A 20,587-nucleotide genomic window follows, 5' to 3' on the forward strand; every position below is an offset into this window, starting at 1 on the left:
AGTCTGTCATACAGAGTGAAGTAAGTCAGAAAGAGAAAAACAAATACCGTATGCTAATGCATATATATGGAATCTTAAAGAAAAAAAAATGGTCATGAAGAACCTAGGGGCAGGACGGGAATAAAGACGCAGACCTACTAGAGAAAGGACTTGAGGACACGGGGAGGGGTAAGGGTAAGCTGGGACAAAGTGAGAGAGTGGCATGTACATATATACACTACCAAATGTAAAACCGATATCTAGTGGGAAGCAGCCGCATAGCACAGGGAGATCAGCTTGGTGCTTTGTGACCACCTAGAAGGTTGGGATAGGAAGGGTGGGAGGGAGGGAGATGCAAGAGGGAGGGGATATGGGGATATATGTATATGTATAGCTGATTCACTTTGTTATAAAGCAGAAATTAGCACACCATTGTAAAGCAATTATACTCCAATGAAGATGTTAAAAAAAAAAGGCAACATATTGATGATCCCGTTTATATGAAATGTCCAGAATAGGCAAATCCACAGAGGTAGAAAATAGATTCGTGATTGCCAGGGGCTGGAGAAAAGGAGGAATGGGGAGGGGCTGCTAATGGGTATGGGATTTCTTTTGGCGGGTAATGAAATATTCTGGAATCAGAGAGTGGTGATCCATTCACAGCTTTGTGAATGTAATAAAAAGCCACTGAACTTTTTTTTTGTGGCCTCTCCCGTTGCGGAGCGCAGGCTCAGCGGCCATGGCTCACGGGCCCAGCTGCTCCGCGGCATGTGAGATCTTCCCGGACCCGGGCATGAACCCGTGTCCCCTGCATCGGCAGGCGGACTCTCAACCACTGCACCACCAGGGAAGCCCAAGCCACTGAACTTTTAAAGTTTACTTTAAAAGGGTGAACTTTAAAAAAAGGGTGAGCTTTATGGTACATGAATTATATCTTAATAAATTGTTATAAAAAAATGAAAAGAATGGATCCCTCTCTCCACCAGCATAGACCAGTTAGATCAGAATTTTTGGGAATGGGACCCAGGCACAGGTTCTTGATGTACAGCTAGCATTGAGAACTATGTAAAAGATGAAAAGCTATTAGTGATTTAGTTCTATGCAGCTCCGTTTTCTCCACAGCAAAAACAAAAGACTTGAGTACATGGATTCAAACCCAGGTTAAATTGTAAATTTCATTTTAATAGATGATTTGACCCTTTAGTATGGGTATGGGGGATATTGCTTCAAATAACCCTTAAAAAAAAATGTGAACAGGCAGACAATTGTTAGTATACCTAAAAATAATAGCAAAAAATGTTTTTTGTTTGTATTGAATTTTTAATCAAAGTGATTTATTGTTTTAAAGAAATTTTGGAGAGTGTTGGTTGCAAAGTCGATTCTCAGTGCTTGAGTGGCCCATTGCTCAGGTGGTTGTAGTTTACTTGGGTTTCAGTCCTTGCTTTGCTCACCATCTGCTCAGTGATATTAGACAGATCATCCAATGTTTGTAGGCCTCACACAGTCACTACAAGAAAAGGGAATATATTGTCATGTGCTAGGGAATGGGGTATAGTGGGGAAAAAACAGGATAGAATAGATATGTTCTCTTCCATCATGCAGATTTCAGGTTCTTTGCTTTAAAAGTGAAGAGATTGAACTAGGTTGTCTCCAGATTTTTTGATCGTTTACTAGGATAGCATAAAGGTAGAAGATGGGCTAGAGAAAGAACTCTTGTGGGCCTCTTGGGCCTCTTCCATCTTCTGTGATTTAAAGAAACAAATATGCAAACTTCCTGACAAGGCTGTTTTCAGAATTTGCTATGGAGGATAAATTAAATTCTTTGGATTACATTTTTCTTACCTCTTTATCCTACTCTTGGAACAACCAATAAAAAAAGTCAAAATGTTTCAAAACATTTAAATTCCTTCACAAAAGGCTGAATCACAACTTAAAATACAAATCTATTTGTTTATGTCAGGTGTTAAAAGCCATTTCCAAGTAAAACACTCAATTAGAAAATTAATTGAGCATGATTAACATGTTAGGAACCTCAGCACAGATTCAAAAATTCCAAATGCATAGCTGTGATGTTCAATGCCAACAGAAGGCCACGTTCTGCCTTCCAAGTGAAAACATGCTCCACTGTTCCATTCAAAGGAGGATGAAAATAATATCAAAATGTAAACTCTCAGGATAACTATCTTCCAAAGAGCTCCTGCGTCTTCATCTGCCAAGAGAAATCCTTTGCTGGAGATCTGTTTATTTTGTTAACTAATATATCTTGACTTCAGAAAAAAAGTCCTTATATTCTTGTTCTAAGCAAATGATTTTTTCCCCATCCAGAAAACAAGATTTTGGTGAATCAGTCGCCCATGCTTGTGGTAAACAACAATGAGGTCAACCTCAGCTGCAAGTATACCTACAACCTCTTCTCGAAGGAGTTCCGGGCATCCCTTTATAAGGGAGTAGATAGCGCTGTGGAGGTCTGTGCTGTGAATGGAAATCACTCCAAGTCACTTCAGTCTACAAATAAGGAATTCAACTGCACTGTGAACTTGGGCAACGAAACAGTGACATTCTACCTCCAGGATTTGTACGTTAACCAAACGGATATTTATTTCTGCAAAATCGAGGTTCTGTATCCTCCTCCTTACATAGACAATGAGAAGAGTAATGGGACCATTATCCATGTGAAAGGTAACGCACGGCTCGACCAGTGTCCACTCTCAAGTAGTGGTTTTCAACTGCAGTCTTGAAAACTAGGTCATGATCAGTGGTGGGGTTGGCTAACTCCCAAAGAGGACAGACCAACGAGGAAGTCTACACCTCTCAAGCCAGTGATATTTTGCATATTTTGATTCCTCTCACATTCTCCTCTAGGAAGAAGGAAGGAAATGTACCCAAGTGCCATTCCCATATCATTTAATCTAATCTATTCTATTTTTCAGAGAAACATCTTTGTCCAGCTCCCCGGTCTCCTGAGTCCTCTAAGCCATTTTGGGCACTTGTGGTGGTAAACGGAGTCCTAGCTTTCTATAGCTTGCTAGCAACAGTGGCTCTTTCTAACTGCTGGGTAAGAGAAACAGCATTGTTTTCATGTAACTTTTCTACTGCATATGCAGTTGGACATATTCAAGAATTTTGCCTATGTGGCTTATTTTCTGTTGAACATGTGATTATTTTCGTTTTCCCTGCTAGGTTTCAGTAGGTTCTCTTTTAGCCTATCCAACTTTATCTGAGATAAAAATCTGATGTGAGTTTGTGTTCAGAAGACACTGATTAGGTGGCCAAGCAGAGTAAGAAGCTAAACAGGTAAATAAGTGTGGGAGATAAATTAGGGTAGAAAATTACCTTTCTTCTCCCCACGTTGCAATGTCATTATGACATATAAAATAGCTCTAATATATACATATGTATAAAAATCTAAGCGACTTGGGAATCTAAGAAACTGAAGCCAATGAATAACTTTGGTTCGGGGTCAAAAATCATGAGAAATTTGTCTACTGAAATTATGCATTCAAACCTAGCAAGGAAACTAGGTCTGTTTATCTGAGTCATATTTTTATCTCCTCTGAAGCAGTTGAATTTTGTGAGGCCAAGTATGGTGCTGTCATTATGAAACTATAACGGGAGTTAGACTTTTCTGAGCTCTTACCACTGAATTGGAGTTTACGAACTTTTGCAAATGTTCATGCAATAAACTTGGTGTGTTTTTCTCTACCTTCTTCAACGTTGAAGTTTTGGCCTAGATTTGAATGCGTATTGATAACCATATCTACTGCGAGGCAGGGACCTCCTTATTTTCTCTCCTTTCTCTTACTCAGGAACTTCCAGTTCTTACGTACACAGTGTGGCACTGATTCCATATTGTCTTTGAATTTTTTTCTAGAAGTTAGATTCATGTATGAATCATTTCCTCAACAGGGTATGTATGCTTCTCAAGGATAGAGGACTGTTTCTCTTGACATTCACCATCCATCTGGTATTAAGTACATTTAGCTTAGTGCTTAAAGAATGCTTATGAACTGATGAATTGATAACCCCCATAGAGGCCAAACTAAGGACTTAAATGAGTATGCCTGAAGTATCATACTTATCTTTAAGGCATATTCCATACATCTAACTAATTCATACATGGATCAGTGATTTCTGGAAGCCATGCCATGTTGAAGCCATCCTATTTACTATAGCCTTGGTGCTGGGCAGGGTCGGGGTGGAGGAGGAAGGAAGCCCTGGGTTCACAGTCATGCCAAGGATAGATTCAGCCTGGGATCCTTTTAAACTCTTCTCAGCCTATTGCCAAAGTTTGCCTCTCCCTTGTTCCCCAAATGCTACTCCCATTTTGGGAGACTAGGGGGCAGATAGATGCTTGTCAGGCTTCCTGTTGCCTAATCTGTACCTCCAACAAAATCTGTAACCACCAAAGTGGCTGCTTGTTCCTGAAAATCCTTTATATCAGATCATGAGAATTTGCCTATCTTGCCTTCTTCAAGTTGCCCAACCCTGATGGGGGCTTTTTATGTATTGAAATATTGCCTAAGTTCTTCCTCTGATGTCAGTTGAATCTGGATCTTGGTGTCTTCATCCTAGTTACCTTTCATCTTTGAACCTCTGTGGAGTTTGCCAATAACATTAGAATTTAGGCTCCGGACGCGCAGGCTCAGCGGCCATGGCTCACGGGCCCAGTTGCTCCGCGGCATGTGGGATCTTCCCGGACCGGGGCATGAACCCGCGTCCCCTGCATCGGCAGGCAGACTCTCAACCACTACGCCACCAGGGAAGCCCTCAGGTCTTGTTTTTATCTTGATTCCCTTGGAATATCAACTTCTTAATCTAAAAGCCAGGAGCAGTGCCTTTTGGGGTACATTTCCAGGACAGGTGCTCCCCTGTAGTATGCTGACCTAAGTCAATGTACTTTACCAGCTTTGTAAGATGTAGTTTTGGAAAACTGTTTTAACTTTCAGTGGCCAGAAGGGTACTGCTCGCCATTTAAAACTTATTGTCAATATACACTAGAATATCAGTTACTATAAGCAGGGACTAATTTGCTAAGTGACTCGAGTTACCCAAAGGGACAAGAGTAGCTTCTATTTTCAATGAGTTAAAAAAGTTTACTTTTAAATTGGAAACATCATAAATGCAATATGTTTTTCTTTGGCAGCACTACTAATTCCTAGTGAGGTTCATCTTCCTTTGTCTTGAGAAAACTTATTTTGGTCTTATTCTGTCTCATGAGCTCCCTGAAAATTGGGAAGTCCCAGTGCTTGGCATACCTTATCTTCTTCTGTGGCCTCTTGTGGTTAATTAGGTTACCCAATAAGAAGTACCCTTTATCTGCATCTCAAACATAGGTCTTTGTACTCTCTGACCAAATGGGTGTGAAATAAATATATATGTAAATTTCATAGAATAACAGAGCATTTTTACCCAGGGCTCATCTTTTCTGGATACTGTTTAAGCAACTTGCTGAGATAGGCAGCCAGGTCATCAGGGATCCATCCCTAGAGTTTAGCCATTTCCAGGGTACTTTTCTGGGATCCTATTTTTGGCTGATCTGCATTGTGCCTTGGTGTAAGATGCTGTTTTCTGGAACTTCCTGAGGGTCTGTGATGTACTGCCGTAGGCAGTTCTAGGCTGAGTGGGTTTCTGGGAACAGCTGCAGATTCTGTCTCAGTTCTTGACCTGTAGATGACATTTGAATAAAGAGAGAGCTCCCCTCTGCCAGGCAGCCACAGACCAGCACCTGTCACTCTCACTCAATCCTCAGTTCACTCTGTTGAGATGGTAAACCCATCCTCCTTCTTAGTCTAAAGGAGCCTTTAAAAAACACAGTTTTTCCACTATAAATCACACTGTGGGCAATGTAGATAGTGTGTGTACAGGTAGTATCTGCCTTTAAATCCAGTGGGTTCTTGAAGACCATGTCCTTTAAATGAATTGCCCTGTGTATGCCTGTGTCTTTCTGCTGCTTCCGAGAAACAAGTTGGTAAGGATGGGAGTAGAAGGAAGAGAAAGGGAGGAGTGGTCCTGAAATCACACATCTTTAGCAGACAGTGAATGTTGAAGGGCTAAATGACTTAGTCACAGAGACATGTAAGGTGAGTACTCTGCACACGTATATGCATATGCTAGATGAACATGGACACTGTGGGTTCTGTATACTGTTCCCAGCATGTCTCATTTCCATCCCACTGTTGTGTTTACAGTTAGGGTGAAAATGACTAAATCTGCTATCTGCTAACAGCATGAGGGTAAGCATGGGAGCGGATTGCAACAGATCTTTCATAAGTTTGGTGCAACCCAGAGAACCTCAGAGCCAAGGCATCTTCATTATGGGGGCCCCTCTAACTAGCTATAGTTTAATTTGAGTGTCCAGAAGCAAAGTCTGTCTCTTAGGAGTCTGGCAAGGGAAGTCGTCAGAGTTAGAGTAGGTACTCTAATGCCTCCCAGGATATCAGCAGCAGCCTTCCACATTTATGTGGGGGGCAGACAATTCCTTGCCTTACTCCTGCCCTGCCATAACCCTGTGCCCAAGAGGACTCTAGTCCTTTATTTATAGAAAGGATGTAGAACCAAGATGTTTGAAGGGCAACTTCCCTCACCCCCTTGGTTTCCATAGCTACCTCTTCCTGAATGCATCCCCCAATTATGTCTGTTTAATGATGTCCTCTTCTTACTTTCAGCTAGATAACCTCATCCATCATCTCAAATCCCAAATGACCGAAGCTGAATTGATAGTCTCTTTCAAATCCACTTTTCCTATCATCTTGCCTTATACTTATGGATGGACCATCAACCTCCTGCTCACCCAGGCTCAAATCATCAGTCATCTTTGAGTATGAGCAAGAAGGAGGACTCAGGCAGTCTAAGAATATTCATTCTCACTTGGTGATATAGCTTGTATCCATTGCTTCATTTTCATTCCTTTCTTTTTCATGATCAGACTCTTCAGATCAGGATTTCTTGGCACTACTGACATTTGAGCTGGATAATACTTTGTTGTCAGGGGCTGCCCTGTGCATTGTAGGATGTTTAGCAGCATCTCTGGCCTCTGCCCACTAGATGCCAGTAGCATTCATCCCAGTGTGACAACCCAAAATGTCTTCAGATGTTGTAAAATGTCCTCTGGGACAGAGGATAAGGGAGTTGGAGGTGTCAAGGATGAGGCTTAGGAGGTCTGGTATGGGCAACTGTGTATATGGTAGTGTCACTCACTGGGACGAGAAACACTGGAAAAGACCAGGTTTTAGGGGAAGATCTTGAGTTTCTTTTTGGACATGTTGAGTTTCAAGTACCTTTGAGGTCTAGTCCAGAGATATAAATTTGGGTGAATAGGTGGCAATTGAAACTGTGAATGTGGACGAGGTTGCCTAGGGAGAGAGGATGGCACGAGTAGAGGAGAAGGCTTAGGACCAAACCATGAGGAACTCTAACGCTGAATGGCTAGTTAGAGAAGAAAGAGCTTGCAGAGGAGGCAAGGAGGGAGTGGCCCCAGAGCGGCAGGATGAGAACTGGGGTGGTAGCACCTCACGGAAGGCAAAGCAGAAGCATGTCAGAAGGGAACGGATAATCTAGAATGCTGCTGAGAGCTCAAAAGATGAGGCCTGAAGACATGTTAGTTTTATTTAGTGATATGGAGGTCCATTTTTTACCAACCTTTAACACTTACTCCTGCCCCTTTGATAAGGAAGGTGGCAAGGGCTCAGGTAGGAGTGCATGGAAATAAGGCCAGTCTTTGGCTTATTTATTCTGGTGCTAATGACATTCATGTCCAACGTATCAATATTTACTTATGCATCAGGCCAGGCCTATGTGCCAAGAAATAGACTTTTTTTTTTCATTCTGGAGAATTCTGATTCCAGAAATCTGGATGGCTTTCTACTTTTAGAATTTTTATGGAACTTTTATCAAACATGTAAATTTTACCATCACACTGATTGAGAAAATATGTTCCTAACCTTCAGTCAAAACTTTGCTAAGATTTGTGGTGAGTATAACTCTAATTCTAGGGTTAGGATCACCCCTCATTCCTGGTAGAAATTCATCCAGAGGGAGCTGTGTCTCAGGGATGGAGATGAATGACGCTATCGTCTTTATTTATGGAAATATACATACATATAAAGGAATAGGACTGTAACTAGTTGTCTAGAACTGTAACATCCAATTAATTTGGACTCCACTGCTATGAAATTGTGACTATTCCAGACTCTGGAGGGCCGAAGGTCCTCTTTGGTTAATCGTGAAAAAAAATGGCTTCTTGAGCAAATGACTAATACAAGAAGATTGCATTGGGGATGCTTAACCTTTTCAAAGGAGGAAGGGCCTTCAAGAATATTCACATATCAGAGTTGGATATGTTAATTAGATATGCTTTTGGAATTCAGTTCAAATGGCTGCATTGAGAGTAACAGGAGTGCATTTCTCTAAAATACTTTCTTTGATTCAGATTTTTCAGGTTAATTTGGAAGAGTCCAAAGTAGTTGGGTTTGATTGGTCATTATGCAAGTCCAAGGTGCTCAATGAATTCTGGTTTGTTCAGCTTCCTTTGACTGTGTTCTGAAGAGTTGCCCCCAAATCTTAGCACTCCTCCCAGATATCTCCCTCTGTGTCCCTGGCCCCCTTCACAGTGACATTTCTCTTTTCTGCAGATGAAGAGTAAGAGAAACAGGATGCTTCAGAGCGACTACATGAACATGACACCTCGCAGGCCGGGGCCCACCCGAAAGCACTACCAGCCCTATGCGCCAGCACGGGACTTTGCAGCCTACCGTTCCTGACACGGACGCCTATCCAGATGCAAGCCGGCTGGCCCCTCTTCACCTGCTCAACACCATTGCTCTGGATAGGAAAGGACTGCCTCGTCTTCAGCCAGCCACCTTGGCCTCCTGTTAGGCCACCAATGCTAATTTTTCTTGAACAAATAGGCCGAATAACATCATTTTGAGACTCTGAAATGAAGTTAAAGAATATTACTGTGGCAGACTCGTGTAGTGCCATGGCCCAAATTCAAACTCACCATGTATTTATTGACTTGATTGAGAGGTTAGGGTAGAAAACTGAAAGTGAGCGGATTCTGTTAGCCCTGACATCTGCTTCCAGTTCCACTTCTTTCTAATTCACCTGCATATTGCGGTCAAGTGAAGTGTGATATCGAAAGACTTTTTAGGTGGAGAAGAAAAGGTTAGGAAATCATTCCTTTGATTAAATGGGGGTTTTGGGTGGAGATTAAGTTGGAATGGGGGAGGGAGACATAAACATTTAAAAAACCCTTAAAACACTGTCTCTCACTCATGAAATGAGTCACTTAGTTCCTATTTAATGCTGTTTTATTTTAGTTTGTAAAGATGTAGACATTCTTTTTGATGAATTCTGGTCCTATTAGTCATTTTGACCAATGGAATCCCTTCAGAGCAATGGGAGGTAAACCAACTTGCTTTCCTTACTCCCTGTGATGGGAATTCAAGGTAATCTTCACAATATGATTTCAAAAGAATAAAGTAGTCCTCCCACACCAAGGAAGAATGTGTCAGGAAATAAGGTCACTTGATGTCAAAATTATTTGAATACTATGAAGGGTTATTTGTTTAGTAGCTCATTTCAGTCGAATCATACAGGGGCCTTTTCTGTTCCATGTATTTTAGGTTTGCTCAGTTAGTTTCTTTATTGTCTGCATGGAGATCTACAGCGGGATGCTGAGAGTGCATCTCCTGGAGAAGTGACGATACTGTGAAAAAGGGATATTGGCATCCATTAGAGTATGAGGGATGGGTCTCGAGAAACTTCTGAAGGGAACAACACAATTCTTGCCACATGCCGCAGGGGTGGCTGGCATCTGGTAGGAGTTTTCTAGAAGACAGAAGGCAGAAGGAGAAATGGTGAGAGCTTCTTTCTGGGACTTTCTGTGCTTTAGGGCTCAGAGCTCCAGAACTCTGTGGTTCAGTTGCCTGTTTACCCTGGAGGTCCATCGACATGGAAAAGTGTTTGATGCTTTTGAGATAGCATCAAAGTTCTCAAGATACCAGGCTAGGCCAGACCCTGGAAACACCATGAATATTTTTCTGGCTCCAGTTTGGGTCAACTGGAGTATGTCTGGGGACCTTGAAGAATGGTTTTACTGCTGCCCTTATAATTTGTTCAGTGCTTTGATTCATTCAGATGTTGGAGAAGTCTAGGTTTTAGAGGCAGATAGGCCTGGCTCAAGTACTATTGCTAGTTGGCCTCAGGCGAGTCACTGCCTTTCTAAGACTCTGATTCTTCAACTATAAAATGAAGATAGTGATCACAAATGTCTGTTCCTATACTATCATTTCCATGAGGGCATGTCTCAAGTTTGTCTTTTTTTTTTCTGCTTGGCCCTGGCACATAGTACCATGCCTGACATATGTTAGCTATTATTATTATTGTCATATAGATAAACTATGTATAAAAATTAAACTGGGCAATGACCTGAGAAGGAAGAGACTATTATAACACAAATTTAAATTCACTACCCAGGGATGAGGTGCTACAAAATTTGAAAGCCTCTAAACTCCCTCCCATTTCCTGTTTCAAAATATTTTAGCTTGCAATAAGATGTACAGCATTCTGCCTCTCACTTTTATGTATATAAAGAGGTCTTCTCTAATTTTTTTTTTTTTGTAACATGGGGAGGGGTAGAAATCTTATAATTCCATTCAGAGGATATTGTACTTTGGTTGATTTTTAAATGGGCTTCCATTCCATGAATTAAATTATTTCAAAGAAGGTCGAACTTAGCAGTCCTTGGGTGATGAAAACTGTTGAATTTCTACTGACACATGTGCCAAATCGCCAGCCTCTTGGCATACAGAGTTCCTTAATCCAAGTTATCAGATTGAATTTGAAAAGGACAGAGCTGGAGAATTTTTAGAAAGGGCAATGACAAAAAATAAATTAAAAAATGGAAAGATTTGCTCTTTGGTAATAAATGGTTTTATTTTCTGATGGGAAAAATAGGTTTACTGAAGATGAATCATACTTTAGATTTTTCTTACTCACTCTGAACAGAACCAAAGTAGAAATGTTAACAGGGAAGTCCGTTTTCACTATTACTGTGAACCAAGAAATGGTTTAAGAACAGTGGTTGAAGCAATGCTGGTACAGTTTCAGATATGGCAATTAGGAAGAAAACAATGCCATTTGCTGCTATTATTGTAGGAGTCTTATAATTAATAGTGGTTCTATAATTTTTGATTGTGAGCTCACTTATTTGGGGATGAGCATACCAATTTAAAGAGACCAAGTGGGCTTCTCTGGTGGCGCAGTGGTTGAGAGTCCGCCTGCCGATGCAGGGGACGCAGGTTCGTGCCCCGGTCCGAGAGGATCCCACATGCCGCTGAGCGGCTGGGCCCGTGAGCCATGGCTGCTGGGCCTGCGCGTCCGGAGCCTGTGCTCCGCAACGGGAGAGGCCACAATGGTGAGAGGCCCGCATACTGCAAACGAACAAACAAACAAACAAAAATAAATAAATAAAGAGACGAAGTATACATTATGTTCTGTGTTCAGTGATAAAATTGCTGAACTACCATGTGCCTGTTTTAAATCTGTGCTTTAATACTGTTTTTCAGAGCAGGTATGCTTCACTTTTGGTGATGAATCTGGAGAAAACCTGTTATTTAAAAAAGGTATGAGATAAACCCTTTTTATAAATCTCTAGTTTAGCCTTGAAAAAAAAATCCAGACTTTTAAATATTAGTTTCATTTCAAAGCAAAGTACACTTCTGGTTTGTTTGCTTGGCTTTAGTCACAACTTCTCATCAGACCAATGGATTATATCTCTGAGATGTCAGGCTGGGCTTACCTGTGCATTCTGTGTGATGTAAATGTTCTATCAGAGAGATCAAACTTCAGCCTTAACTCCATCAATCCCTCAGGTTAACTAACTGAGCCACTAGTTCTCATGGCTAATTTAATGGGGATGTTGGTGGTTAAATGGATATCACATCCCTCATCCTGGCCTTTTGTACTGCTGCACAGGAGCAACAGCAGGCCTGGGGATTGATCACAAAGTGTTAAATTTAACTACATGCTGGAGGTTGGAGATGGTGGCAGTGATGAACCTAGAACCAAAATCATCACTGCTATAGACCTGTTACTGCCCAGGTTTTGGTATCTGCAAGGGCTCTTGAGGCTGAGGAAATCTCTTTCTTATAAGTATATAAATACTTTCTGATATATTCCTCCTCAAATATCACAGCCATGTTCCAACCTCAGGGCCTTTACACATACTGTTTCCACTGTCTGGAATGCTCTTCCCCAGATATCTACCTGGCTTGCTCCTTCATTTCCTTCACGTCCCTGCTCAAGTGTCACCTTCTACCCTAGTAAAATCTCCCCAAGCCCCATCTACTTTCCTTGCTTGTTTGTTTTTCCATAGCATTTCACCATTTCTTATACCTGACCTTTAAACTTATTTGTTCACTGTCTAATTCCCCAAACTAGAATGCAAGCTCCAGGAGCGATTGAACTTTGCTTTGTTTATTGCCATATCTCCAGTGCCCAGAACAGTGCCTGACAGGTAACAAATATTTATCGACTGAATGAGTGAATTTCACATGCCTTTATGAATTAATTGTCAGTCTAAATGTACTAATCAGACTCTGAGAAGGAGAGAGTCAGTTCTGTTTTCCACTTTCCTATTAATAAGCTCAAAAATCCATTTTATTAGTGAGACAGGATGTAAAACATACACACAGCCAAGCCTGGTGAAAGAAAACCTGGTAGCTATACGTTCATTTACATTTTAGAAATGTTTGTGCAGTGACGAAAACCAATACTGTTAGAGTCATCTTAAAAAGTCACGCTAAATAAGCCACAGTTGAAATTAAGTTGATTTCCCATTGAAGTCCCCAACTCCCCTCTTAATGGAGTATTGACTATGTTTTAAACATGCCTTTAGTCTAAGACTTCTGAAAATGTTGCCTTTGTTGTTAAAATCCCATCCGACTACTAAACTGCTGCTCTTTCTTTTTATTTTTTCTCCCTTGGCCCCCAACAAATTCTATAAATGCTTTGCCTGGCTGTGATTCATAAAGAGCTCAAGGATGGGAATGCTGGGGACAGACAATTTCAGATTCTTCACCTGTCAAGCTCTTGTCATAACTGAACATGCTAATGGCTTGCAATAGTTTTAAAATAAAAGAACAACGACAAACAAAATTGTGGCATTTGGAGCAAGTTGACAATTCAAATCAGACATATCAATCATCACACTCACACACACACATACACACACACACACACACACACACACACACACACACACACACACACTGCTATCCTCTTGTGGGTAGGGAAAGGCCCTTGAACAAGAGACACAAGAGCTGGTCTGATATTTCATGTAATAACTCCTATTACTTCATTGCAAATTGTGCTTTGAGTGTGGCCTGACGTCACATAGGTGTGTTATGAGTTCATCTCCAAACGGACTATTTTCTTGGTTGAAATGGAGCTCATTAAACTTAATAAAGATAACCAAAACCTGTTACTCCAAGAAAGACTTAGCTCATGAGTTTGATTGGACAAACCAAATCAACTGGAGAAGGATAAGTTGGTAAAAACTCCGGCACTAAATGTATCGGCTCAATAAGCACTCCTTTACTGGGCTAATATAAATAGTGTAACCTAGTTCTGTGAGAAGGTTCTAGCACCTTGAAACTCAAGTGCAAAATGAAATAAAATGCAAACTTCATGACTTCACCTAACAGACCTCCCACCACGTTCTAACTTCATAACTAGGTGAAGAGTGTAGTTTGCTGCAGCCCAGAATTCACTTTTTTTAATCCAGTCTGATAAAAGAGATTGATTCCTTTTAAAGCAGTACACTTTCTCCTCTCTCCCCTTGTCTGGAACAGAGATAATGGATGAGTGAGAAAAATCAAAGAAAATTCTGGATCCATCATAATGGGGGCCCTGACCACTGCCCTAAGCAGCAGCAAATGGGATGGTCTGGGAGTCACACCAGAAACTTGTTTGTTACCTTATCTGCATCTCCTTAGCTGAGGCACTAACTCTTGGCTTTTCAATAGTGGTGCTCAGAAGTTTGGTTCTTCTGGAATGAGTCTGATTGGGTGGACCTCCCAACTTTCTCTGATTTGGCATCCCAAAGGAATGAGTGCTTTCCGCTTGAAGATTCCCAGGCTCTCAGCACTTAGAGACCCAGGCCACTGTCCAGGGAAGAATGGAGCACGCTTCCTCAGTGTGCCTTTCGTTCTTTTCAGGGTATGGACACTGGGTTCCACGCTTGAAAAACATTAAGGATTAAATATGGATGATCCAAGGATATTTCATCTGTTCTGAGCTGACCTCGTTATTGAGGCCACTCTAAAGGCCAGAATGTGGACTTCCTGAGCCCATTTCCTTATCTTATTTGCCTGTGTAAACTCGGTGAAAAGTTTTGGAATGCTGGGAATTCTAGGGGACAAAAAGTCACAGAAAGGTGAATTTATCTTCGAGTAGGGGTGGATCGGGTTCTACTTACACTTCAACTGGCAGAGCTATCTCAGTGACAGATTGAAATTCTCCTCTGGCTCCAAAGAACAAATTGTGAGAGCTGGGTGGAAATGTCAGTTGAGACAGAAGAGCAGCAAACAGCTTTGTTTTCCTATAGTTGTGGTTTTGCTTGGTGATGATGACACACGACGATGAAAATGTGCAGCATGAACTCCATTTGTTATCTGAGTGAGCATCTCTGCCAACACTGAAGGATATGTGTGGGTGTCACCTGCAAGCACACACACACACACAGAGAGATAGAGAGAGAGAGGCCCTGGTTCGGAAAAAAGAGCGAGTTAATCAAAGATCAACAGTGACAAGTGGTGCTGTTTATTTCATGAGGTTCAGATTTGATTTCCTTCCCCTCATTAATCTCCAAGTCTGAAGTTAGTCTCTGGACTAAATAGACGAGTGTCTGGTGACTGCGGAAGGGAGTGGGACAAGGTGGGCTTGAATGGGCATCATGGCAGTCACTGTAGTTACGTAGTCATTTCTTAGTCTCCTGGGCACACACTTAGCATTTGATATGTTAGCTTCCAAAACCTGCATTTCTATTACCTTTTAAGAATCGTGACATATTACATGAGGGTAGACAAGTCGTTGTACTTGGGGTCCCTTTTGCACTCCTAACCCTATGCAACTCTTGCTTCACTTGTTTATGTTTCTTCCTACTCCTTCCTTTTCATTCACTAAATAACTATTTAATGAGCACCTGCCCAGCTCTAAGAAGTGGCCTAGGATGGAGGTGCGGCAGCAAGCAACACGGTGTTATCATCTCCACGCTTACCAAGTGCAGAGTGTAGACGTTGCATGTCCCTTCTTTTTTTTACTACCCTAATCCTCAGGGTAATCACTTAGTCTTAATTATGGGTTCAGACTTGAATGTGGCTATTTGATAGCCTTTGTCTTATTGGTTTGCCTGAAACTTATTTTTTGAGATGTTCTTATCTACCATCTCTAACATGTTTAATGTCTTAGCTTAGGATTGACAAATTTTTTCTGGTAAGGGCCAAATAGTAAATATTTTAGGCTTTGTGACCATACGATTTCTTGCAGCTACTCAATTCTGCCATTGGAGTGCAAAGGCAGCCACAGACAATATGGAAACAAACGAACATGTCTGTGTTCCCATCAACCTTTATTTGTGAATATTTGAACTTCATGTAACTTTTACACATCACACAAGATTAGTATTCTTTTGACTTTTTTTTCCCAACCATGCACAATGTAAAAACACATTCTTAGCTCATGGGCTGCTCAAAGGCAGACGGTGGGCTGGATTTGGGCTGCAGGCTGCTAGCTTGGGCTTGGACCCAAGCCAGTTTTAGCTACAAGCTTGTCTTTGAGTTCCAGCCACTATTTGCACTGGTAGGGCTGGAAGGAATCAGTTTGGCTGTGTGACTATGTGTGAACTTGGGAGTTGGGTACCTGGCTGCCATTTTATGGGTGACCAAGAGTGACCCCTCTGAAATCCAAACTAAAGCTCAGCATTTCCCAGGGTAATTGGTGAAATCACTTTTACTCAGATAAGAAAGGCATTGACCCTACCCTTACCATTCCTTCACTTCCATTCCCCACTCCTGTCTGCAGCTGCTGGTTACACCCAAGGTACAAATAGTCCTTGGAAGTAGCCCAGCCTATGTGGGCACCCTGCGCCACACACCCATTCACACCATCTGGGCAATTTAAAAATAGGGCCAAATGTAGCATTTAGCCTGATCTGTCCAGCCAAGATGAGGAAATTGCCTCTAAAAGGTCAGATGATTAAGATTATTGTGCCAACAGTTGAAGATACCAGTAATGAAAAAAGATTTTGGTAGAGTGGATTTATCCTGACTTTGTACATGGCATTCAAGTTCTGGGTCTGGGTGAACAACCTCAGAAATTCCAAATTTTTGTCCTCCAGCATGCATGGCCACTGTGTACATTTATGTGTTGTGTACCCTGAGCAAGGGCCCCTAGCCAAGGGGACGAGGGGGCTGAAATCCAGTCAGGATCCCCTTATCAAGCTACTCTCCTGGAAAAGCTATTCCCACCTGGAGAGCGTGCCTTTCTCCAATGCCCACACCTATGGGCTATTGAGGTGCTGACAGAATGCTTACCTTTCTGCTACTTGATTACTGAGCTCTTTATAGAATAAGTTAGATACCCATTTTCAAAACAGAAATTATCCAGGATGAATAATAGTTAAAATAAAATAAAACAAAAACATAGAATCATTCTTAATACCATCACAATTTCTCTCTGGGTTCCCTTCTTTAGTCTTCTCTTCCCTGCATTTCTGCATATTTTAATTCAGTTAGTTGGTTTTTCCTGACATACATCTGGTGGGGTTGTCTTTTAGGAGTAACGTGAGAAGAAACTTCCTGGTTCAGATCTCCAAGGAAAACAAATAAGTTTTTGTGTCCTGGAGAATACCAGGTTTGGGGTTAGTTCTTAGGATGTCCCTGGAATTTTTCAGTTAATGGCAGAGTCTTCTCTTATTCCCTACTTATCAGTACATGGCGGGGCTAGACTAAATAACCTCAAGTCTAATTCCTATAATAGTTTTCAAATTTGTTATTATAACTCTTCCAGGATAATCTTCCCAAAATAAATGCCATTGTTTTGGGTTTTCTCCCATCATCACATTCCCATATTTTACAGACATAAATATTTTATGTTTGATATTTGTCAATCAGGATTATTGGAATAAATCTACCGTTTCCCATAACTCTTTTTTTTGGTTTGTTTTCTTTTTCCTTTTTTTTTTTTTTTTTTTGGCTGCACAGCACAGCTTGTGGGATCTTAGCGGGGCTCTGGCAGCGAGAGGACCAAGTCCTAACCACTGGACCATCGGGGAATTCCCCTGTAACTCTTAAATTCAATACTTTATCCAAATTGTTTCCATTACTTTCTCTTAAGAAAATTGTATTTGTAAGTTTAGGCTAGAAACCTTGAAAATGTTGTGGAACTTGGGTGAATTTAATTTGAAAGTCATCTTCACATTACAGCATGAGAAACTATTACATCATTTTTAAAGTTTGGCATTTTCCAAATAATAAATTTAGTGATGACATAAACTTTGCTTTATTGAGTCTTCCATAAGTGAACTATATCTTGAATATGATAGGTACTCAGAACATCTTAACTGAATGAATAAGTGGATGGATGAATATCTGCAAGCTGTTTTGGTCTAAGTACTATAAAAAGACTTGGGAAAAGTGAGGCCTACTGATAAAGATTTACCATTTCCTAATTTGTTGAAACGGATTGTATGAATACACAATTTAAGACATTATTCAGACATTCAGAAGCAAAAGCTGTTTACCCTTCCTTGGCAATGAACAGAACTCTAATTGTGTTCACTTATCTACCCGCCATGTGCTTCTAAGGAGTCCCAGGGAGCAGATAATGATTGGTTTAAACCAGAAAAGTGGTCCCAGTCTTCTCATTAGTGATTGTTTTAAGTGTGGACATGTTACAAAATTCTGACCAATAACCCTGACATTTTGTTCTGAGGGGCCTCTGGAGAAGTTTCTCAGTACTCTTAGAAAGAGATCTATGAAAACGAACAGTTTCTTTTCTGCTCCAGAGCATTGTGTTTGCAGGTGGCATCTGGACAGCCATCTTTGGACCATGAGGGGAGTTAGCCTGAGATGAACATGCTGGTGTAGGCAGAGCAGAAAGAGGGAAGGAACCTGGGTCTTGAAGACATTGTTGGGCTGCAGATTGAACTAACACTAAATCTGTTCTTCCTTCAACTTCCTGTCATATGAGACAATGCATAGCTTTATTATTTAAGCCATTTTGAGTTGGATGTTCTATTGCATGAAGCTTAAAGCATTCTAACTGGTAACTCCTTCTTCACATTTATTGATGTGTATAAATACTCATGAATTTTATTACTTGAGGATACAAAGAACTTGACTCAATATCTTGTCCTATTGACATGCTCAAATTAGTCTCTGATAACTTGGAATAAATAAGTGCTATAACTATACTTGGAACAGTATCCATAGTTACTGATAACATTGAATCTGGGCCACTGGCTTCTTTGAACACATTGCCTCTTAAGGGTGCTATAGACCATAGAACAGCAGAAAATTCAAGGCCCACGCAAGAGATCATAAAGACTTTACCTTCTTTTCCTTCTGTTACATGAATTAATGAGAAGGAACACCTCCTGGAAGGAGCCTGGGGAACTTATAGTCATATTTTGAATTAAAATATATATGTGAAAAATGGGAACAATGGCTTATTTCCCTGCAGTATAGGATACCACACACCAGTAAAGTCTTTCAATATTCTTCTAGCTGAGTGGTCTCTTTTACCCCTGTGTTCCCAAATGCCACCCTAAACTGCAGGGGCCAATAGGAAAGATAGGTCTTAGTAGGTATAAAATAATAAATATTTCAAAAAATATTAAAATTTAAAATTCAAAATATACTTATAATAAAAAATGTAAATTAAAAAAATCACATTGTTAATTTAGATCAGTGGCTTAAATTTTTTCTTTAAGTAGCAGAATCCTTCCCCATTTTTCTTCTAATGAAATCTTATCAGAAGGTCAAAGTAGGTCTACTGGGCCTGGACCCTTATCCTTTCAGTCTCTCTTAGCCTCTGGTAGTGGTTCCCCAGGCAACACTGATCTTCTTTGGGGTTCCTGTTCAATGAGACAACTTATCTATATTTGTTGTCATTCTTAGTCTCAATTGAGATTGTGCCTTGATCTCAAATGGCCAGAAAATAGTCTCTAGAGAAATTAGTTTCAGGATTATTTATAGGTGAATCTTCTTCACATCTATGCAAACAGATTTGGTTTTTGTTCTAATTTCTTTCTTTCTTTCTTTTTTTTTTTGCGGTACGCGGGCCTCTCACTGTTGTGGCCTCTCCCGCTGCGGAGCACAGGTTCCAGATGCACAGGCTCAGTGGCCATGGCTCACGGGCCCAGCCGCTCTGCAGCATGTGGGATCTTCCCGGACCGGGGCACGAAAATTGTGTCCCCTGCATCGGCAGGCGGACTCTCAACCACTGCACCACCAGGGAAGCCCTAATTTCTTTATTCTTAATTAAAATGCCACTTTTTTTTTTTTTGCATTTTTCCACATGTAGTTTCTCTTCATCTAGAAAAATAATTTACTCTAAAATGAAAATACTTCAAATTTCTTTTAAAAATAAAACATCCACATTTAATCTCTTTATTTTTATAATAAATAATAAACAATAGTTCATACCAAATAACTAATCAGAACAAGTATAGAAATAATTTCATTTTCTAACAAAGACCACAATTTGCTCTTTATTTGAGGATTTTCTGTTGTTTCACATAATTATTCTAATGTATCATCTATTTTAGACTTAGTTAAGTCTAATTGCTTTAGTGTAATAGTATTTAGTGGGCATTCTTATCACGTGTTCAAAGCAGTTATAAGGTCAGATTTGCTATGCGTTTCATCAAGATTTCTGTCTTTTAGAAGATCCATAAAATTTTATGTGTAATCTTTGAGTTCTTCCAAAGAATGTCATTACTTGCAGCACATTTGAACTCACAACTCACAGTGCCAAGTATAAACAGTGAGACATATGTGACTTCTCTATTTTTGGCCAGAATTCTGGCTTGTATACATTTTTCTTTTCAACCATGTTAGTGTCATTTTCATAGGCTTTCCTTTGACAATTAAAAAAAACCCAACAAAATAAAATGAAAATTGTTTAATTTTTTCAAGATTTAAACAAACGGTATTAAAATTTTAATAAATATTATAGAATTTGCAATTCTACCATCTAAAGTCTATTTAGCTGCCCACATCAATGTGATGGACACTAAGATGTGCAATCCAGATTCCCTGCAGGACTGAGGCCTCATTTCTGCAGCTGCTGCGGTATTTGCTTCTGATGGCTCCCTCTCCAGGAACTGCTCTCTGCTGAAGGGACCTGCCTCACCCTAGGTTATGCCTTCTCCCTGGGAACTGCCTTTGTTCAATGGTAGGTCAGTTTTGAGGTGCTACCACTGGGATAATTCTGAGGGGCCAACCATCCCTGCTCCGAAGCTTCCGGTAGTATCGACCGAGGCTCTGCATCAACAATTGCATCAAAGTTCAATTTCTCCCTTTGCCCAATCCTGCTTCCCTCA

At 40.6% G+C, this 20,587-nt stretch overlaps 1 protein-coding gene across 1 annotated transcript in view; it reads left to right on the plus strand.

Moving 5' to 3' along the window:
* Positions 1-16,945, plus strand: part of CD28 (CD28 molecule) — a 35,309-nt gene extending 18,364 nt beyond the window's left edge. The window contains exons 2-4 of the mRNA XM_004262826.3: positions 2,305-2,658; positions 2,910-3,034; positions 8,610-16,945. Coding sequence (XP_004262874.1) covers positions 2,305-2,658; positions 2,910-3,034; positions 8,610-8,738 — 608 coding nt within the window. The 3' untranslated portion in view covers positions 8,739-16,945. The remainder of the gene's footprint in view (positions 1-2,304; positions 2,659-2,909; positions 3,035-8,609) is intronic.
* The last annotated feature ends 3,642 nt before the right edge of the window (positions 16,946-20,587 follow it).

Source organism: Orcinus orca, chromosome 7 (genome assembly GCF_937001465.1).
Source record: "Orcinus orca chromosome 7, mOrcOrc1.1, whole genome shotgun sequence".
NCBI classification, from domain to species: Eukaryota; Metazoa; Chordata; class Mammalia; order Artiodactyla; family Delphinidae; genus Orcinus; species Orcinus orca.